Genomic DNA, 23,090 nt, shown 5'->3' with positions numbered 1-23,090 from the left:
TAAAAAGTAGATGTAACTGACTTATAATTGAATACTTAATAGAAAATAATGTTAAAATAAGATCGGATAATCGAAAAAAATTATAAATGTGGCTATAACATCCAATAATAATTTTCAAAAATATCATAAGAAAAAAATATTAACGGTGACAAACATGTACTATATAATATAAAAATACTCTTAGTACGCTTTCCAACGTTTATATTGCTTTCATATTTTCTGCGAGGTGCAATTTATACCATTTTTGGTTTTTGGTTTTTTTTTTTTTTGTAAACCTCATAATAAGAATGTAATATACACAGTCATACGAAAACCACGGTCCGCAATATTATCGACATTTTCCGCTCTATTATTGTAATATCGCGTCGAGACCAAACTTCTATACCTAATAATATATTATATGATTATAACGTTACACTTTACAGCAATAGTATAGTTTCGTAAATACTTACAAGTAGTTACAACGAACGTAAAACGTGATGAATTGTAGACGGATGACGTATACTTATTGCTCGATTGTGAATAAAATTATAGATAGAGGGGCTTATACATTTTATTTTAACACTTTTATTTTATTTTTGACCATACTCTAAACGAACTTTACGTTGTATTGATTTAAAATTGCACGTGCGAACGGAATATTCTGTTTTCCGCATTTTGCGCTATTACTAATCACAAATTGTATACCTTACACCTAATACCTTTACTAATCGTTTTATGTTTGGAATAACATTATGCATAATACCTTTTTAAGTATATACAATAGTATATATAATAGCTAATAATATATACGGTCTTAAGTTTAACAGCCGATATTGTGTGTATCAACAAGTGCACTGTTCAGGTGATTTGATGTTGTTTTCGTAAGCACGACGACGGTCTCGGGCCATCTGTTCAGCCCGTTCGAGGACGACCTCCTACTAACGTACATTCCGACGAGGGCCGACCAGCCAATATTATATTAATATGTGACTACCCACGTGCGATTTCCTTAAGAGGATAGACGAACGGCAGGTTAAGTGTCATTCGTATGTAAATATATATATATTTATAATAATGATAGCAAATACGATTTAAAGAAAAATAATAACTTATGTAATACCGTGTTTTAGGTTTATTTATTATTACGAAACACTGCTGATGATAAACACACTGGACATGGTGATTCAGCTGTTATAATACGCACATTATTAGAACAATAAGAAGCGAATAAGATAAATACATATTATTATAATGAATGGAAAAATTACTTGTTTCTCATAATTGAAAATCCTTCTCAACTAGAGGAAGTTCGATTACTTAATATAATATTAAAATTGTGAGTAACTAATATCGGATTTTACGATTACTGTTTGTCTGTAAACCAGCTATTATTATTGTTGCGTGATGGGTAAAACAGTGAAAAACAAAATATTCAACGACACTTCAAGACCATCGAGAGTTCCACACGCATAACTGAAATGGGTTAAATAGAAGCAGTAATTTGATTCTGAGAATTTCTGGTAGTAATTATATTACATAATACGACGGGTGTTGTTATGATGATTGAAGTCAGTAAAGGAGAAGGATCGTCGCAAAACTCTTTTATAATCCATCCGGCTCGTGTATCCGACGATAATAATCCGTAAGTATTAATTATGCATTATACAGGTCGTCTCACTATATACCAGCACGAATAACGTTTTCTATTCCGAGTAAACTATTCATTAGTTGGCACAATTTTTCATTGCACGCATTTAGTCGTGGAAATTCAATATAATAATTACTCCAAAATTCTGAGTCTTAATAGAAGAAGAACTTTAATTTATGTAGTTTTTTTTACTGCAATACGATGTACACACACTTACACGGATAAATCTATGTATAATACCTGAATATCTTCTAATTATTATATCATCGCGTATAACACGACGCTCGCGTGGCTGGCATTATTTTTATTGGAAACGGTTCGTTTTGCAGAGATTACAGGCAAATTTGTAATAACCGTTCAAGGACGAATATAATTTTAAAAAAAAAAATAATAATAAAACCCATTCATACGCGTCGTGAAAAAAATCGTAAAAACCTACATACACACACACACACACACACACACACACACTCATACTATGCATATATACGCGCCCGTGTATTCGTATAGTCCGTATTATCTTCATCCTTTTGTTTCACTTTCACTTTTTATTTTTTTTTACCTACGACCAACACTGCTGCCGCCGCCTCTATTGCTAATTGCTGCGACCTACTTATGCAACTCGCGCGCTGCCGCCGTTCTTCCTCAATAATAATAATATATGATATGCCCGCGAGAACGTATAATATTTACGCATTAGACGTGTACAGTAGAATAGCGTCTATATTATGTGTACATGTACCTTGGTAGATATCTATAGCTGCATTACATTCTATACGAGTTTTAGTGAAACGATCCAAACGTAAATTTATTATAACAATATCGTTATTATACAAACAGGACGATGCAATTTTTAAATATCTATTGTTCGATTCTGTGGTATTATTTCAAAACCACGTCGTTTTACCATAATAATAACAATAATATCACAAATAGTTTTATATTTTATATTATTATTCTACACATGATGAAAACAACATTGGCGATGGACCATTATTGTTATAGTACTTATACCATTATATCATGATTGCAGTAGATAAATTATAAAATATATTATACATAATGAGACGACGAGTGAGTATTTAGCATATTATGTTGTTGTTATGAGCTCTTCTAAACGTACGTCAAATCAATTTTGCAGAATGTTTTACTCGGAAATGTTTAATGACTGTTGTAATATAAGCCAATTTAAAACATCTAAATATTGGCTGTATGTTATATTATTATAATTTATAAAACAATATGACGTATTGGCGCCGCTAGTGGTATATAAACATTGAAAAAGTGATTGAGTTAATTTAAAAAAAAAAAGTTTATTTAAGCTCAAGATATATCTATAATATACGATATTATAATATTCATAATATAATACTATAGTATTATTATAATGTGCTGGTTATTCATTTAAAAAAATATATTTTTTTTTTTTTGTTTTTTTTTTCTATTGATTTAAAATCAATATCTAATATCAATATACTATTTGGCTGTGAGTTTTTTTCATTGTAGATTCTATTTGAAAAATAGCAACTAAATCCGCATACACATTATATAGGTACGTACCTTAAATATAATACTCGTAGGATTCAATGATATGCTAAACGCCGAAACGTTCACGCTATATTATTATAATAATATATAGTTATACCAAAAAATAAACATTATCTACCTAGCTAATACTATATATTAGTATAATATTATCTTGTAGTATTTATATTCTTTTTTAAACGAATTTCAATATACCTACTATTTTTGTTGAGTGACATTTCAATAAAATTCCACACAAATGATACAATTGTATAATCACATAATACTATAATAGTAAGAAAATATAAAAATCCGTTAACAACATAATTTATAATATATATTATCAAACAATCGCAAAACGTTCGCTTCAGGTTTAGACAATAGTATAATATCCTGTATCGAGCAAAACTCCAAAAACAATATTTCATCATGACAACAAGGTGGGTATCAATTAATATTATACAAAATGACGTGTTAAATGAATGTGATATTTATATTATATTGTGTCTAACGTCCACGTAGATCCAAATTTATGGTTTTAATAATTTCTTCTATAGTCCTCCAATACGTTACATCATTATCTACCAATACAGAGCATTTAATTTCGAGCTACCTACCTATGTTTTCTAATACATATTTTTTTTAATGTCGTGCTTAAAAAACCAATGTTTTTCATAAAACATGATAATCTCCATCCATCATTTTGACAATCGCATATATTATTATCAGAAACATTATATAAATAGAAATAGAGTTTCTCTGCATAATAACTTATACATGTAACGGACATGTTTGTAACTATTGTTGAAAAAAAAATAAATGGAGAAATCGGCAACAAATTGTTTTACTGAAAACGATTTTAAATGTCGATAAGTCTTTACGTGTAAAGAAAAGCACACTCTACGAGCGTGCCAATTTTTTTTTTTTTTTTTTACCAATAACTGTTTTCTTTACACGTAATTTATTATTTATTGTTTGTGTCTAGCATGAAATATAAATAATAACTAAAACGTCATATTTCCATAGTGGAATTCGATATCAATTGTTCAAGTTTAAAATATAGGTAATAGGGTACAAACAATAAAGTGGTAAGTGCTTCTACAATCATGTGTGAAAAAAATACTACAGACAAAAGTTAAACAGGTGGTAATTGAATAATAAAATACTGAAATAATATTTAAAAACTAATTTATTAATAACGTGAATTCAAAACATCTATCAATCATATTCTGCAATAAAATTGATCATACACAAAAATATGTGAATTTATTGAGAAAAAATATCGTTAGGCAATAATATTTTTGTTATTTATAAGATCAACAAAATTCTGAGTAAACATCGTAGCTATAAACTAACAAATCATCACATATGATAGCTCAGTATTATAGTCATAAATATTAAATAACGAGAAAAATCTAGTCATCTAGCGAACTTGTGTGGAAACAATTTTTTTAGATAAATACAAGTTTTTTTTACCAATGCTCTCTTTTTACTTATTCTTAGTAGCAGACAGATTCAAAAGTTCTTATTTATAGATGATGTAACTACGTATTGTGTATCTTAGATATTTTCAAGTTGAAAAAAAAAATGAATTCATTTAATAGTATTAATCAATTAGTTTTGTGATAATAAAGCTATGTAGCCCTTATTAGTAATTATAATTATACTTAATTTTATTATTCTCAAACTGCGTATGCAATTTACACCCTACAAAACAGGATAGAAATCTAATTTATTATACAATACACGTATATGCTAATCACATTATAATATTGTAATATCATTTACGAGTTAATTCCGAGTGGTACTAGAAAATATATAAATATACGACGTACACTTTTGCGATATTATGTACATACGCGATTAATTTCCAAGTGGCGACCGTCCATTGTTTTTAGCAAATTAGAAACCCGTTTCGCCCGTATGTACCTTCTTTATTCTGCAGGTATATCTCGGTAACATATGTTTTCGATACTCACCGCGTACATTACAACAATAATCGCCAGAACAGCCACGACCCACGTGCGAATAAATGAAATTATAAAAAAAAAAAACCAAGATCCGACGAAAACCGTCATAATAATAATATTATTACCATACGTGGGGGGACATCGGCTTGCAAATGGCATCGGCGGGTATCATACGTGGGCAATAATATAAGTACACGGAGGAATTATAATAACATTTATGCTAAACACCGTCTCGGAGACACTCAAGATAATATATTATTATTATTATTATGAAAAAGGAGTAGTGTGGTGTTTCGATATATAAATGCATATTATTATTATATTAAACGAATATAACAGCGTGTAACAGCAGCGTAGGCCGAAAAATCCTTGCCGATCTCCGGTGACGGCCCACGCCCGTAAAATCGCGTTACCAGCGAGGTCATCAAACCCAGGAGACGTCGACGGAGGCGCACGGACCGCGGTCGGTTCTTTATAAATTTGCACGAAAATAAAATTATTTTTAAAAAATATTTGTCTTATTTTGTAAAATAATTATCATTTAAATCTCTCGAGATATTTTCACGTGAATTATATGCAATAGAAACCGACATAACATTCAGCGCAAGGCGAACGCAAAGCAGCTAACATATGTGCAAATCTACAGCCACATCAGTTTGCGTAATCATTGGTACGTTCTGCTTTATATTCGTTACCGGCCGTGTGATAAACACGCACGTAATGTTTTATTATTATTATTATCCTTGTTGCATATTATCATTTAATTATATTATAATTCAGTTGCATTTCGGTCTTCGTTTTCTTTATACCCCGCCCGAATCAACGGCAATAAATCGTTCGATAATATTACGGACACCCGCGCGTTTACGACCCGATCGAATTAAAAATGTTTTTACGATTTCCTTATAGGTTTTTATTTTTATGTTTATGCGACAAAACTCATACCAAGCATATAATAAATATATCCAATTTTCGGCGCATAAAGAATTCTTTACAATCGTATTTAGTATTCGTTTTAAATAAACTCGAGAAGGTATTTACTACATTATATTCTCTATTCTGCATTAGGTATGGACTACATAATTATGAATTTTTCCAAGAATAATCTACCATAATACATGCTTATAAATATAAATATATATCAAACGAAGAAAAAATATACTAACCATCGAACACTATTTGAATACGAATCATCAATAAACAAAATAGAGATAAACACTTTTAACCCTATTTTCACATCGGTTTGAATTCTGCGATGTAAAATCAGAATTCCTTATAACAAGAGTTGAGTAACAATGGCTATTAGAACGAACCTATTATGTATGACTATTGCCTACCTACGATGTTTACTACAAGTAATGAGACGATGTGAAATAGGTACATTCCAACGGGTTATTATACGTACTGGACTATAGGCAAACGTTAGACGACTATATGCGTCATTAAATTATATGTATATAGCGAACGATTTAAAAGTTAAAACGAAATAGTTCACAGGAAATTGATGACCGAAGATTACTTCAGTAAATATACATTTTTTTTTTTTTAACGACCAGTAATTTCATCTGCAAATCAGCAACTTCATTATTCTTCCACGTTATTAAACGCCGCCGAACACCGACGGCGGACTTATCTATACATAATAGTAAGTCGTGTTAATCCACAACTATATAGGTGTATGAACTAATAAAGATTCGATGTATAGTGTATATACAATCAGTTCTGTTTGATAATCATTGACCTTCCTTTGTGTTATTAATTAAAATGGATTGTATATAAAAATCACTGTAATTCTAAAACTATATAGAACATATTCATTTTAAAAATGCACATATTCGTCCTTGATCATTACAAAACATTCGTTTTGTGAAACTTACACACGTTATAATAATATCGCGTGTAAAAATGTAAAAATATAAGAGTAATGTTGCCATAATGTCTAAAAAAGAATAAAACAAATATAATATACAATTTATTATTCGGATGGCGAATCTAAATAATTTAAATACTACAGGATTGCCAAGAAATTTTTCTATTTACGGATCAAAAATATACAAACAAAATTTCAAATTTTACTGTATAGTTAATTTACATTGTAAATTATCGGGCTATGCAAATCGTGTTCCAAAACTCTAATTCCAGGCCGTTTATATCAACTCTAAGATCTTTTTGGCTGAAAAAATACAAATCATAATGCAGCCACTGTATAATTGTACAACAGATTAAAAACGTTACTGTGTCGAAAATATATAACTAGGTACCAAAAATATAACGATACATATATTATATGATGTATTAAGATATATTATAAAGATGAGGTTTGTTTGCGATTGAAGGAAAGATAAAATTTTTATAAAACATTATGCAAGTTAATATAAAAAAAAACAGTGTTGGGGTCAGTGCACAAGCGTGTTAAGAAAACTTGCAGAGCACATATACAACGTCCAACGGTATTATCTTCTCTGGTAAAAAAAAACTTTTTTATGTATCGTTTCTTATACTATTTGTTTGCAACTGTAGATGTTAGTCGTGACGATTTAATATTATATCAATAATATAATAATATTTATTTATAACATGTGAAACACCAGGATTAGGTTATGCAGTTATGCATTTACAAGATTGCGGATGGGTACCACAGTATCAACGCCCATAATGGAGCTTTTTTATTTTTATGTTTTAATGATTAATTTAACAAATAGTAATACCACTATAATACTTTAACCAAACCACAGTTAGTGGTTACTTATGATTAAAGTTCGGCTTAGCATGCTACATGTTTATATGACCTTAAAAGCACTTAATTTCAAATAGAAATATATTTATTCTAGAACCCGAAAATATGCCCTAATCCTATCAAAGTGTAGCTTTAAAATAATCAAAAATTCTTTAAGAGTATACTGTATAAATAATAATAATTAATATGTTATAAAAATATAGTTGAAACAAGTAGATTATTAATAGAATTTATAAGTTACATTTTACTCGTTCGAGTGAGTTATGACTCCAAAAATAATACTCATTTATGGGTATAATTACCTACGGGCATGAGTTGGGTCTACAAAAACAACCAAATAACACCCTTATTTTACCCTATAAATTAGATAGTTAGAAATGTATTTTTATAAATGTTCTTTGAAATCTAAAATTTATGAAAAGTAACTTTCATAATTTTAAAAAAATTATGGTAACAATAATAAAATAAAAATGCATTAAAATATGAAATGAAATAAAATGTAATATTACTACTCATTAGTCCTTCGACATAAGTACCAAATAAATTCATAATATTGTTTAGAATGTATTTGACTAAAATAAAAAAAAAAAATAAGTATCGGCCATACACATCCTAACCACAAAATTATGATTATACATTTAAATATATTATATAAATAAATATGTTTGTATTAATGGTTTTTTTAAACTAAATTAACAAGATTTTTACATTTAAATGAAATAACTCAGTACTGCAACCTATAAGGACCAAAACAAAAAATATAAATGCTTATTACGACCTCGGCTGCCACAATACGAACGTACTCCTATCAGATGACACTGACAACTTTTATTACGACAACGTGTAATACATTATACACAAACTCATTATTTAGAATGTTATTCAATCCTTATACCTATTTATTGTCACAACACACTTTTCTTACCTACTAATTTTTAAATTTTTAACATAATATTGTTATGTGTATACAAATATAAATCACACTAAAATAATTTAACTTATAACATTAAACGCAGTCTCTGAGCATTTTACTCAATATTTATTATTTTAGTTGTCAATCGAATGATAATAAAAGTCAATTTTAGGTTTATCTTAAAGCACAGAACAAGGTTGGATTTTGTTTAAACACCCACTAATCAACGGATTACGTTTCCGTAAAACGTGTACACTACACACTTAATAATACTATATAATGACTATAATATATTTTAATATTATGGTGACGTGTTTATATATTAAATCTGTCGTCGTGTCAGACGTAAACTGTTATTTCGTTCCTTTTACATATTTTTATCTCTCCCAACTCCACGACGGATGCTCGGCGTACCTATTATATTTCATTCTATATGTATGTATAACGTACGATTTTTCTCAGATTCCATCGCATCAGACGGTGCATAACTTACGAGGACGAAGACGACAATACCGTACTTACGACGTACGACGCAATAATACAAATAATAATAATAATACAACGTCTCTCGGACAACATCGTCGTATATTTACTTACGCTCGCGCGTGTGTATAACAACAACCTTGCAGGTGCTTCGGTCGGGGGTGCGTGCAACATGCAGCCGAGTGCAAGACGCATACAAATTGGACGTGTCTGGTGTCCGTTTGTTTATATGTATCGTTTTTATTCCCTCCCCCTCCCCCTCCCGATCTCAATCGATAAAAATCCGGAGACTTCAACGCGACCGACGACGGCGCTGCGATAATTTATTAGCACGTTTTCTAGTAGCGAATAAAGTGACGAAAGGGCAAACATAAAAAATAAGAAGCATACACATTATCTCGTTTAACAATAATAATATAATAATATTATACGGCAGTAATTTGTGTTACGGGTTTGTTCGCACGTATACTCGTCGCTGTCGTGCAGTCGTCGTCGATGCCGTGGTCGGAAGCGCGACCGACGTCGCGCTGTCGAATAGTAAAAGGACGGAAAAAAATATATTTTTTGGATTTCTGCAAATTTCACTGCCGGGCTCGACGAAGGAAGCAGTGAAAACATTAATCGTCGGCATTGTGCGGGCATAATATAATGTATGTCTGTACATATAATATACACGTATATATACTGCCTAGCCGCAGTTGAATAACGCGCGAGGTACTGATCCGTGATGCATGTAGGTACATGTTTATATAAAACCATCGCTGCCGTGTTTCACGACAATAAAAACACTCGTCTGTACGAATTACATACATAATATGTTTCCTTTACCTGCCGTCGGAAAATAAATCCCATTGCAAATAAACTCGTGGATTTCCTTTTATGTAATTGTGTTTTTCCTCCTCTCGCGCGTAGTTACGCAATATATATATATTATATACGTCCGACTATATACATATACGTGCAGCTCCGCAAACTGTCTATTATAAATTATAATCTATAGCGACAAAGCCAAAGCCATTTTACCGAAATCCAATACCTACTGTAAAATTTCAGATAAAATCCGTACACGCTCTCCAATTTGTGTGTGCTAACGAGAACATATAACTATAAAATATTCTGACCGACTTTAAATGATATTTTTACCCGAACACCGAGTGTACCTATATATGTACAACAATCGCATAACATACATTACCAACCACCTTAATTTAATACACTTAAAGCTGTAATAACGCGTTTATTTTTATATAATCGCATAATATGTATTGCAATATTATGTACTTTTTCGCTTTTATTAATGTAGGTACGTTGTTCGTGTGCCCAAACGAATTCGTGTATCTCGAGGTTTTTTGAACGGTCGACCGATTATAAATGTGACAACTAGCTGCGACATTATGTGAGAGTGTATATAAGTAATACATTACGATTTGTCCTTACAAGGAACTGCTCCCAATTAACGGCACACATTCGGTAAAAGTGAACGTTTCAAAAATGTTGTTGACCCTCTGAAAATCGTAATAATGACATTTACTCGAGATGATTGTATTCTAGTCGCGCAAAACCACCAACAGCCATAATTTCTTTGATTGTCGTGACCGCCTACAATATTGTAGTTTCTGAGTTATTAAAATATATATGCTAAGGATAATTGAGTCTTAAAAATAGTTTTAAATATAAAAAAAATGAAGTATTAGATCTATAGTATTTATCATTCTTAAATCATTTTAACAAATTATTAATATTAATTATTAACATTTTAAAATCATCATAACGTATTATCTTTAGTAGATGCACAAAGTAAACTAAATTAAAAATTACTAGTTTGAATTTTAACTTTAAAACTTAAATATTTTCATAACGTTATCCCTTATCTGTTAAATAATTTACAGTAAAAAAATAAAAATGAAGAGTTTTAAAAACAAAAAGTTTTTATCTCGTTAAACCCCTCTTTAAGTAGTAGAAAACATTTCAAGAATTTAAAAATATAGTCAGTAAGCATGTTTTAAATTTCCAAAAATCATAAGAAAAAATTAACTGTACGTACATATACTATTTAGATGATAGCTTCATGTAGGTATAATATATTGTTTTGTTACCTATGCTAATAACTGAAGAGTGACGTTCTGGCAACGATGGTAATTTTTTTCATCTAGTAGGGACCATATTATTAATTATAATTTATAATACATTACTGTTACTGCGGTTTGTCGGTTTACAGAATTACGAATATTCTAAATCCAAATAATTATTGTTGTGTCTCCGTTTGATGTCGACAGCATTCCGATTCGTCAGAAACTGCGGGACGCTTATTATACTTACAAATCAAAAGTATAGGCACCGTATTATAATATTATTATTGATTGATATTTGTCTATTATTTGCGAGAACTACAATATAATATTGGGTCGCGCGGTATAAAATAGGATCTAACCTTTATTATATTCAAGTCTCACTACGGCGACGATACCGCGAGTACCCCTGCAGGTCGACTAATAAACGTATATGATAATAATATTATTATACTAAAATAATATTAACAATAATTACTGGCACACGTGGTGAGGAATAACGAGTGCTCGTCGGAGGCTGTGGTTCCAATCAAAGGTTGTTGTGCTGCGACGACGGCAAAATCAAATATAAGAAACAAAAACCATACACTCGTTCGTCCCGGAGCTGTTCAGCGTATACTTGTAGAAAGACATAAAAGAATTTTTCTTTCTAATCACGTGTGTCGGGCGCAGGTCGTGCACGCGGCGTCGTATTGGGTCGACGGCTCGGGTCGTCTTCGTCGTATATACAACGAACGAGTACATAACATACTATTATAATAATATTATACACGCGCTCGAGCACAATGAGCCGTGTCACTTATAATGTATCCTACTATATATAGTAGCCGCGAGCGTATAATCACCCCTACGGCCGATCTTAAGAGGAGGGGGAGAGTTATTGGCGGAGAAACGCAATAATAATAATAATATTCTCATTTCGGCGCTGTGTGCCGAAACAATAGACCGTCGATTAATGAGATCGATAATATCAATAATAATAATAATAATCGACCTTCCTAGCCCTTAATACTTATACGGCGTTCGTGCACGTGATATTATTTAGGTACTTACACGATATAATATATTATAAGCCCGTTTATCACTCCATTATCGTACACACTTGCAACGCTTGCTCGCGGCACCGGAATATGTCTTTTTCGGAATGATATTCGGCGGTGTTAACAAACACCTGTGTAACAATAACTTTAAGTCACAAATATTATTACTTCGTCATAGTATATTTTTAATTTTTAATCAGCGCCTTACAACATTAGTATTAATAAAAACTATATCTACGACATTTCTTCGGCAATTCCAATCTGAATGAATGCAGGGGCATAAAGTTCAAGTACTGGGCATATTTATTTTTTTTTTGTAATTATTAGAAATATAATACAAGGGAAAACGAGCAAAGTAGAGAATTGCGATTGAGTTTGTATAATCGTATCAGTTTTTTGTTGTTTTTTTTTTTTTTGCCATAACAGACTACTTTTTTCCAATTCGATCTCCTGCTCTTGTTTCACGCCACGCGTTTGAAAACGCAACGAATACATGCACATTAAATAAACAAAAATGATTTAAATATAATATATACATACAGGCATATAGCTACTATACCACCAACACCTCTTAAAATATAATAATATTATATTGTTATTATTATTATTTTATAAAAACGTGTCTATGTGGTGTTTTTCCGTCCGTGGCAGAACAATGGCTGACGACGACAACGAAGATGTTGATGATGATGATGATGATGACGAGGTAAGTAACTATCCTTGGCGTTTTGTGTGTACGCATCACACCGCTGCAGACTTCCTACAAATTTCGCACGGATTACTGCGCCGGAGGAAAGAAAAAAGCCCAATAAAAAATCAATCTGTTCGTCAAAGCTGAACAGAATTTAAAATCATATACCTATATACACATATATACAGTATTATACACAATCAGCCAGCGCCGCCGCATAAAAGGGTTGACCATGAGACCGGTGGCTATTTACACTACACGCGACAACCTGAAATAACTATATAGGTATTATAAATTTACAGTATAATATGCAGCATTATATTGTCGAGTCCGCGAGGCGATTTAACCGACCTTGACTTGTGATTTAATTTTTACCTCGTTATTAAAAAGTCTTCTGTGCATTTTTTTATTACCAATAATGTCACAGAGAACTTATGAGTATTATTTATATCTATAGTGGCGTGTTACAACAATAACGATATCAATAATATCTCTATTTTTAGATTATTTTTGAAGATTATAGTATAGTAGGTGTTGGTGTAAAATATTATCATCGTCATGCAATTTATAATAATACGATATATCTTATTAAATACTTATTCGAAGTCTGCAAAACGGAAGCGATGCCAAAACAGCTGTCACATAATAATATGATACATTCACCATAGTTAAGTCTCGTTTATACTTTAATTTCATAACTTGCAGCTACGTTTCGAGAGAATATTAAATATAGGTAGTATTAGGTACAATTAATCCGATTATGTACGAACAGCGATATTGTATAAGAAAAAAAAATGATAAATTTTTTTTACAAGACCCAACATACAACGGGTAGTAAAAAATATCGAGTAATCAATCGATTGATTCGAGATATTTTCGAGATTGTGTAGTTTGGTTTTTTTTTTTTTTTGTGATCTCAAAAGGCATTCTTGTGTACAGCGGCAATAGGTATATAACGCTATTATATTTTAAATGGAGTCCCGTTTTACACGAAAGACGACAACAACAACAGTAAAACATAATTAATTGAACGCCACCGCCGGTTTCCAGGTCGAGAAATGTGTCTCTTTTTTGAAGTCGTCGCCGACAATAGGTATATATGAATAGAGTGTGCTTATTACATCATAATATTATATAAGACATGTGAGTGCGTTAAAACGGACACGCGCGCAGATTATACGACACGATAGCGCTAATTTATTATAATAACCCGACCGCGCCTGCGTGTCGCTCCATGCCGTTAACTCAGCTGCAGTTATTATCATCTATGTATTTGATATACCTACACCTATCTTGCCGGAAGACGGCGTTATAGTTGTGTTAAGTACAATGTGATTTACGTTTTTAAATAATAATTGACAACACGCTCACAGCCGTCGATCTCCGTCAGACCCGCAAGTCATTTCACGAATTATACGGCCCGATCCGTTACACCGGCAGCGGCGTGCAATAATTACATATATTTTATGCTGCGTATAATATAATATAATGACAACCGACTGATTAACTCGAGCGCCATGATATCCTCTCCGACTAGATGAGATCCGTTCGATCCGTTTGTTCTCCGCGGCCATATATAGGTACGACCCCCGTGGTCGTCTCCTGGCGTGCCGTCGACGACAATACACCGATCGACTTACGCATATAATATGCGCATACGGTGTGTATCTGGTGTATTATAGGTATATGACAGTGTAGTTACAGTTTAAAAATGTAAAATCTTCCATATATAAACCATTATATGGATAGGTATTTTTAGAAGCGAGTCGTTCCAAGGATTTTGAGTTCGACGATGCCGACTTCTATGGATAGTCTGTATACTAATCGATTGCGTTAGTGATGACCTGCTCTCGATGATGCTGATTGATGGTAAAAAAATAATAATAATACGACTGTAATCGTAGTCTTCTGCGTGGTCTTTAAATACGTATATGTTATCGTCATACAATATTATATTACATAATATATAATATGACTTATACATGTATAAAAAAAACAGCAGGTGCACCATAGTAGACTATATGAGATATGCATTGGCAACATATTTAGACGAGTATTATAATATTATAATGTTTGAAACTATTTTTTATTTTTTATTGTTTCTTACAGGTTTATTATACGTGATGAGTACACCGATGATCGATTTAACGAATATAATATCGTCTACTTAGACGAAGTGCGATTTTGACTCATATGTATAGACACACCTATATTATATTATATAGGTGCACCGTACATAACACAACATAGTAATATTCGAGTCATTCCATTTACCGGGAACTCGTGAGTAAGCGTAATCATTATAGAACTACCAATAAGGCAATAAATATACAACAAAAAACTTTTAAATGTGCTCACTATACTATTTCGTAAAGTTTTGACTTTTTTTTCTAAATAATCACCCAACTGCAAATTACCCACAGATACATAAAGTCCTTATATTTTATTCTACACATGTTTTATGTTTAATAAAATATAGTATCTAATATAGTATGAATACATGTTTCATTAACCATTAACATTTTAATTTTTTTAGACTTATCTGATCTCTATCAATAAAACAGCAAAGCTTGTTTTAAGATTTAAAACACTTCAGGACAATCCGATTAAACATCTCAAACGTAATTAGTATAGAGTCTGACTTGCAGGCATGTAAAACTCACTTAATATATATATATATATATATATATACATAATTTATAATATATATCATACTCTGATGAGAGTCTACCTTTACAATATTCAGTACCTAATATTATATATTATACTCAAATTTACTACTTAACTACTCAAAAGATAAACTAAGCGATTTTCAAACTATTAACGATAAAAAAATCTATTTGTACGAAGTTGAAAATAAGATAGAATCATAATAACCAGCATTTATATTGTAATATGCATTTAGGTATAAGTAAATCATATAACTTTAAATATACACAGCACCTATAAGATATCTAATAACAGTCCGTTATCTAACGTCTAAATTTCAAGTGTAACAACTTTAATCGACTCGGCCTTATGAAGTGGCACGTCTGCCCCGAATACTTGGGAGATTTTGACATATCAATACAACGACGCACAGTTTCACGAAATTTGATTATTATTTCAGCATATCACTGCGGTAATCGGGATACGAGCACGCGACGCGACAACAAATATTGTTATTGTGTCAACCATATAGTATAATGCGTATGAATAAATTGGATTTGGTGTGATGCAACTATGCAAGTGATGCATTTCGTTTGGATTTATAGTTATTGTTTTTTATTACGCATGAAAGCAACGTGCTATTTCAAAAAATAAAAAAAAAACCATAAACATAAAGAAATTAAGTAACATACAGGTTTTCGGTCGTGTGTCAGCCAAACGGTCGTACTACACTATGCGCGCGCGATCGAAAAAATATATATAAGACAAAAACCCACATATAAAAATATAATATATAATATACTTATAGGTATAGTGGTTGTCCTTTGTAATAAGCTGCGGCGAACGACGTATAATACGCGCGGCCCCGGAGGAGACTAGTTCGGTATGACCAAACATGGTCGGGACTGGTTGATTTAGCGCATTATCTAACCAGATATTTTATCTCAGTTTACACACGCCCCGATGTTCCCGCCCGGTCGCCTCGGCGCGCCGTGCACCAAGGAGGAGATACGTATATAATATATGTTATTACGACGTGCTCCTTATTTTTTATTTTTTATCTCTTCGATGCCCCCCCCCCCTTTGGTCACTACTGTCGCCCCGATCGCGTACTTTATATATATAAAATAGTATGACCTAGCGCAATCGCTGTCGTCGCATACCGTCATACAATATAGTGCAGCGCAAATATTATACATACATGTGTGCGTGTGTGAGTGTATTGCGTATTACGTATAATAATAATATAATATACGCCAAGCCGTATCCTCTATATGCGCATATATAACTAATAACTATATATATATATATGATACGTACTCCGGTGACTTTGTATAATAATATATTATATACACTCGGCAACCGTATTATATATGCGACGATATAATAATAATAATATTAATACTACCGCGGCTTAGATTCCCCCCCCCCCCGTACGATCCGGCTTCTATACCGAGGTAAAGATCAAAGTTCAACCAACTCGCGGTTCATCGGCCCTGCGCGCACACACATAAAAGATTATAGTAGACACACACAGGTACTTTGTGAGTATACGATATATATACGTGCGGCGGCGACTTCAGGACTTCAGGACTGTGTGTGTATATCATGCTGGTCTCCTCCGGCTCATTACCGACACTATATATACCGCGGTCTTTCGTCGCATCGTCGTCGTCGCGACGTATATAATAACGACATTATACAGGGTAACGCGGAATTTTCGTACGTAGAACGGTCGAACCGTCACGCGACCGGGAAAAAGCCTATTCGACGGATCACACTGTACAATAATCAATAACAGTATCGCTTCCCGACCGGAGCTCCTCTCAAAAATCGTGAGATCGTGACGTTCGGTTTTTTTTTTTTTTTTTAGACGAAAAAAACACTAAGAAACGAATTACGTCCGTCTAGCCGCCGAATTAATCAAAATACACTTTTGTCGGACAGACGCAGTATACTCGCACGGTTCACCTCCTGCAAGTACACGTATAATACATTAATCGTCCGGTCGATCGGAAAATGATCGAGAACGCGTTTCCCGGGCGTAGGTATAGGTATATCTTCACGTAATATTATAATAATAGGCGCACGTAATACTATTATCATTATATCCGTAGACCTGACGTGGCGGCCGTTTTTATCGTGGCTGTCGTACGTCGTCTCACGAAGTCCGATACGGTAATAAAGACAATAATAAAAATAATTATTATTATTATATATTTTTATTATAGTATTATTACCGTCGTCGTCTTCGTACACTCTTTAAAGGATACACCGGTAACATAATACCGAGAACGCGTGATGGATATATGCACACATGTGAATAGGTAAATGAATATTATGCATGTGTAGCGACCACCAAGGCGACCAAAGCCAGACAGGCGTGATATCGAGTATCGATATAATATAATAACGTCTGAAAAATAATAACATGTCGATGTATCTTGCTCAGTGCTCGGTATACGACCGTTCGAGATCGTATATGAGGAAAAAAATTAATCAGTTTATTCGATGTATTATACGCGAGAGTGTACGATCTCACGTAAGAACATAAAATAATTGGTATTCGTATATGCTGCGAGTTTAACAAAGTCAGTACGGGGACTTAGCGGCTCGAAAATTTTGACCGAACCGACAGATATTTTCATGAAATTGTTTAAATGTATCGGTACTTTTGTTGTATAATTGTTAGGTGTGCGTACCTCGCGCGTCAACGTATGTAAAATCCGGAAACATTTACCAGTATATTGTTATACGTGTGGTACCAGCTATTATATTTACGTGTGAGTAAAATACGACATTTTTTGAGACAATACAGTGGTGACACAGTAATCGATCATCGAACCGAATATACATAATATACGAACAGATGTACTTTACAGTTAAAAGGGTGGTGCACGATATAGAAAACGCGTGTGAAACGACGTACGCGTGCAAAATCATACAATTATAATATTATGGTTTTCAAATTATTTTGGACCTTTTGGACGAGACAAATGCGCTTTTTTACAGAATCACATTGTTGCTATGAATATTATTAAGTCCAAATCTCAAGTTCTTGACCATGTATAAACAAGGAACAAAAACCAATATTCGTATTCAATATTATTTAAATTACATCATTACATCAAATATACGCCTATACGATCACCCGCCCTTTTAAAGGTTCCGTCTCGTGTCTCGCCACCCCCGTATACTGCAAGAACCCGAACCAACCCCAACCCGATTCGTTCGGAAAATACAATTCAATAGGTTCGTCACGGACCGCGACAACAGTGGACTGTATATAAAAAAAAAAAATGTGTTACCTATAGCTACTATATACGTTTGATTGACGTCAGCGGTCGATGACGTATCTGCACAAGTATCACGCGACGTATACAACAGCAGCGTGTCCGACATTTAATATCTTATTGCCCGTTTGTATGTCGCCCGTGACCACAGTCAACCGGACCACACCTGTTGTGTTGTGTTATATAAGTGTATATAACACGTATATTAATGTATATATATAGTGACCAGCGCCGCGGTGAAAACAAAACGTCGCGGCGCTAGTCGTATATTATAATAATATAGATGTACCGCGCCAGCTACCAGTAATGCTATGTATGTAGTACGATTATAAATTATGTACAGGCCACCTGTTTAGAATAGTTTAGAAACGCATAAAAACGTCATCGTCGCACCGCTCCGTGTTGTTATATATTGGTTTTTGGGGCCGTATGGTGAACCGAAAAAAAAAATAATAAAAAAATGTACACAATTCAGTTTATTATGACTGTTTTATTTGTATTTCTCGTTCGTTGTCGGTTTCAGACGCGCGCGCGTGCCATCCCGTTTCGACTGAATTCGGGCGTGATCGTGCGATAAACATAAACAATATTTTATTATTCTATTAATGTAAGGTAGCTGGACGGAAGAGAAAAGCGAAAAGACGTCATTCGACGACGCCCTCTTGTATACCAGCGAAAAACCGATTTAAAATAAAATCATATACACACGTTTTGCGGATTGCATTTGTTTTTCATTTTTTTTTTTTTTAAATAATACAAACATTTTTCATTTTGAACTATACGTGGATTAATATTATACCATCTAAGAACAGCGTGGCATAACATGCGTTTATTTGCGTGATAATAAAATTCAAATTGGAACATCGATGAGTCTCAACTGCAATGTTTTCAACAGTCATTTAAACATATTATCCTAGTATGAATCACAAAACAAATTTCTACGAATTCGTTCTAATTTTATACCTGTGAATTTATTATGATATAAATATATTATAATATAAAATGATCGTTGTGTGTTGTCCGAGTGACTCAACGATGGCAAGGCCATCGTCAAACAAGTGCCTACGGACATTGACGGAAAGAATAATAATAATATAATTGTCGACGGACGTATAGTATCGAGATCACGTAAAATTGTATCGCTGTTAGGTAATCAAATAAATAAATCGATCGCGTGTCCACCATTATGTATAATAACAATAATAATAATACAACGAGGACGCGTACAATTAGGTTTAAATACATATGAGTGAGTCAAACAATATACACACATAAAACTGCATAACGATACGGGTATTATGTCAAAAAAGTGTGTTATTTTTCATTTTTATTATTTTTTTTTTCGCGGAAACGAAGACTTCGCATACATAATAGTGTAACCAGTGACCTTCATAATAAACGAAGAAAAAACCAAGTGCAAAAATCACACATCTTCCAAGTAAATATAAAAAAACCCGTAATTGATCGTAACGCTTTAAAATATTATATAAAAATAATCGATACACCTCTAGAGATATGTTTCTTTACCACTGATACACGTGACTACTTATTCGATTTTACTTGTTATATCTCAGAGTTAGTCTTATTCGTCAGAACGTACCTATATATACATTTCCGGTACCTCGTAATATTTTCAACTGTTTAGTATAAAGAAGATCTCTACACAATACTGTATATCATAATAATATAAAAATAATTATATCAAATTGTTAGAAATAACGTCGTTGATCAACGCACGCAATTTCGCACCGATTCGAATGAAATCCCACACAGTGGTTACAAAGACTTAGCATTGATACACCCCGAAAACCATTAAAACTCGACATAATATAATTCACGTCCTGCAATTTCGCACGAAATTAGGCGCTAACGTAACAATAATATAAATGTGTAATGTACATTATAGGTACGCAAAACGCTATTATAGCCACAGGTACCTACGGTTTTTCAATATTACAATATTCCGACCTTCGGGCCACGCCCCTAAGTTTCTCGTCCGGTCCGACGAACCGAAACTATAATAAATCCGTACTGCTGTAAGACAGACGGTGGCGGAAATCCACGAGAAATAATAATATAAATTGCGTGTATTATACATACACCACCTTCCACCACAGATAGGTCAATTTCTATTCACCAGATACTAGCTTAATGTGTAATGTATACATGATATTTTAATAATTAATTATCGTACATAATACATTTCGATCAGCAATCACGCAAAAAAATAAAATTTAATGAAGACTCATCGCCCTTATGAGTAGTTGTATTATAATTAGCATTAAGTACGATGTACGTATGTTTTACAATAATTATTGTTGATACATAAAAAAATATATTTATGGTTTTGACTGTCAAAAACGGAGTATCGTTGCCAATTATTTCAAAGAAAAAAAATAGGGAGAGCTGAAACCATTTTAAAGTATTTACATCTGAGAACTGTCGATTTGCTAACGTGTTTTTTTATTACATTTTCAAAGAACATAATACACATATTTTACATAATCGTATGTATTTAATTTCGTTTCAAGTACTAGTGTACATTTATAGTTCTACTGCATTATGCAAACGTAAACGACACATTTTATATTTTACGATTATTGATACAAAGAAATCGCACGTCTATACGTTTATTCGAATTATTCTGTTTTGTAAAATACATTTTGTAATAAAAACATACAACTTGCAAATTTGCATTGAGCAGAACCAATTTTTGTAAACTTCAATTTATCAAAAGTACAAACAGTATCTGGTTTTTTACTTAAATATAGGGTTTTTACGATATTTTAATTTTTAAGTAAATAAGTGAGCGTTATTAAATCGTAACGAATAAATCCATAATATATATTTATAACTAACCTAACTCGCTTAAAAATTATAGTTTCGTAAAAAAAAACTAAAATAATTATACAAACACGAATAGTGCTCTTATACTGTCCGTTATATCTTTAAGTTTTTAACTATTATTTTTACAGAAGACGTATACCCGAGTACCTGACATTTATACGTATCGATATATGCACGTGTGTACCGCTATATTATGATATGCGTATTTATATAATGATAGAGTCAAAGAAGACCACACGCCCGGCGTGTCAGATCGTTACCATTTCGACCGCACCCCGTATTTATTTTATTATATTATACGTTTTTTTTTTTCTACTAACGACTGACCCTCCCCCGTCTACTACACAGTAATATTGGCCACGTTACCGCAGTGTTATTATTTTTATTATTATTATTATTATTACGTTATTGTCGGGCAGTACCTATATAATTTTTTTTTCTACTCTGTTCCGCCGTCCCTCTGCGTAGACAGTAGACAAGACCCGAACGAACAGCTCCGGAATACGTTTCATAGTTCATGATGATGTACATCCAGTACCACATCAGAGTTACCCCGCACGTTGTCGTCATCTCCATTCGAACACTTTAATGTTATCACATATATATACTCTGTCGAAAGCACTATTATTATTATTATTATTATTATTATTACTCTAATAATATTATTGTTATAGCTATTATACCACTTGGTAGTTGGTACCTACTACTATTACTGCGCACTACCCGTACTATACTACCGGTAACAATAATAACGATCGTCGAGACGGCTTCTGGCGACAATATAATAGTATATACATGCGATAAAATAAAACGCAAATGGCCATCGCCGTTAAGTAATTGCTGCGTAGGCCGTCGTACAGGTACATCGTACTCGTAACCGCCCCCACGACGCGGACCCGACCGTGGGAACGGGAAGAGGATCGTCGCACCCGACTTCGATGGAAAACGTCTCGACAGAGTTGAGGGATTGCGAGTAGTTTCGCGTACCCAAATATCATTATTATTATGACTTGTTATAATAATAATAATATTATAATAGTAGTTATATACGAGTTATGCAAAGATCGAAAAATGAAAAAACTTCTGCGGTGGTATGCGGGTAAAAAACTGAAGTCTCGTCCAATCGTCCAACGACTGCGTCGAAATGGCGCCGATTTCGAACTCAAAAGAAGTAAATGTTTACAGAAAAAAGTGAAACTTATTCGAAAAGATTAAATCGTTTCCATTTCTATAACAAAAGGTTT

General features: G+C 32.8%; 1 protein-coding gene across 1 annotated transcript in view; it reads right to left on the bottom strand.

The window, feature by feature from the left end:
- Positions 1-22,431, bottom strand: part of LOC126549977 (uncharacterized) — a 46,556-nt gene extending 24,125 nt beyond the window's left edge. The window contains 1 exon segment of the mRNA XM_050200597.1: positions 22,269-22,431. Within this exon segment, the coding sequence (XP_050056554.1) occupies positions 22,269-22,422 (154 nt within the window). The 5' untranslated portion in view covers positions 22,423-22,431.
- Between the last annotated feature and the right edge of the window lie 659 nt (positions 22,432-23,090).

Source organism: Aphis gossypii, chromosome 2 (assembly GCF_020184175.1).
Source record: "Aphis gossypii isolate Hap1 chromosome 2, ASM2018417v2, whole genome shotgun sequence".
NCBI lineage: Eukaryota > Metazoa > Arthropoda > Insecta > Hemiptera > Aphididae > Aphis > Aphis gossypii.
Note: the sequence above shows the minus strand (reverse complement) of the source record. Positions and strands in the feature narration are given on the sequence as shown.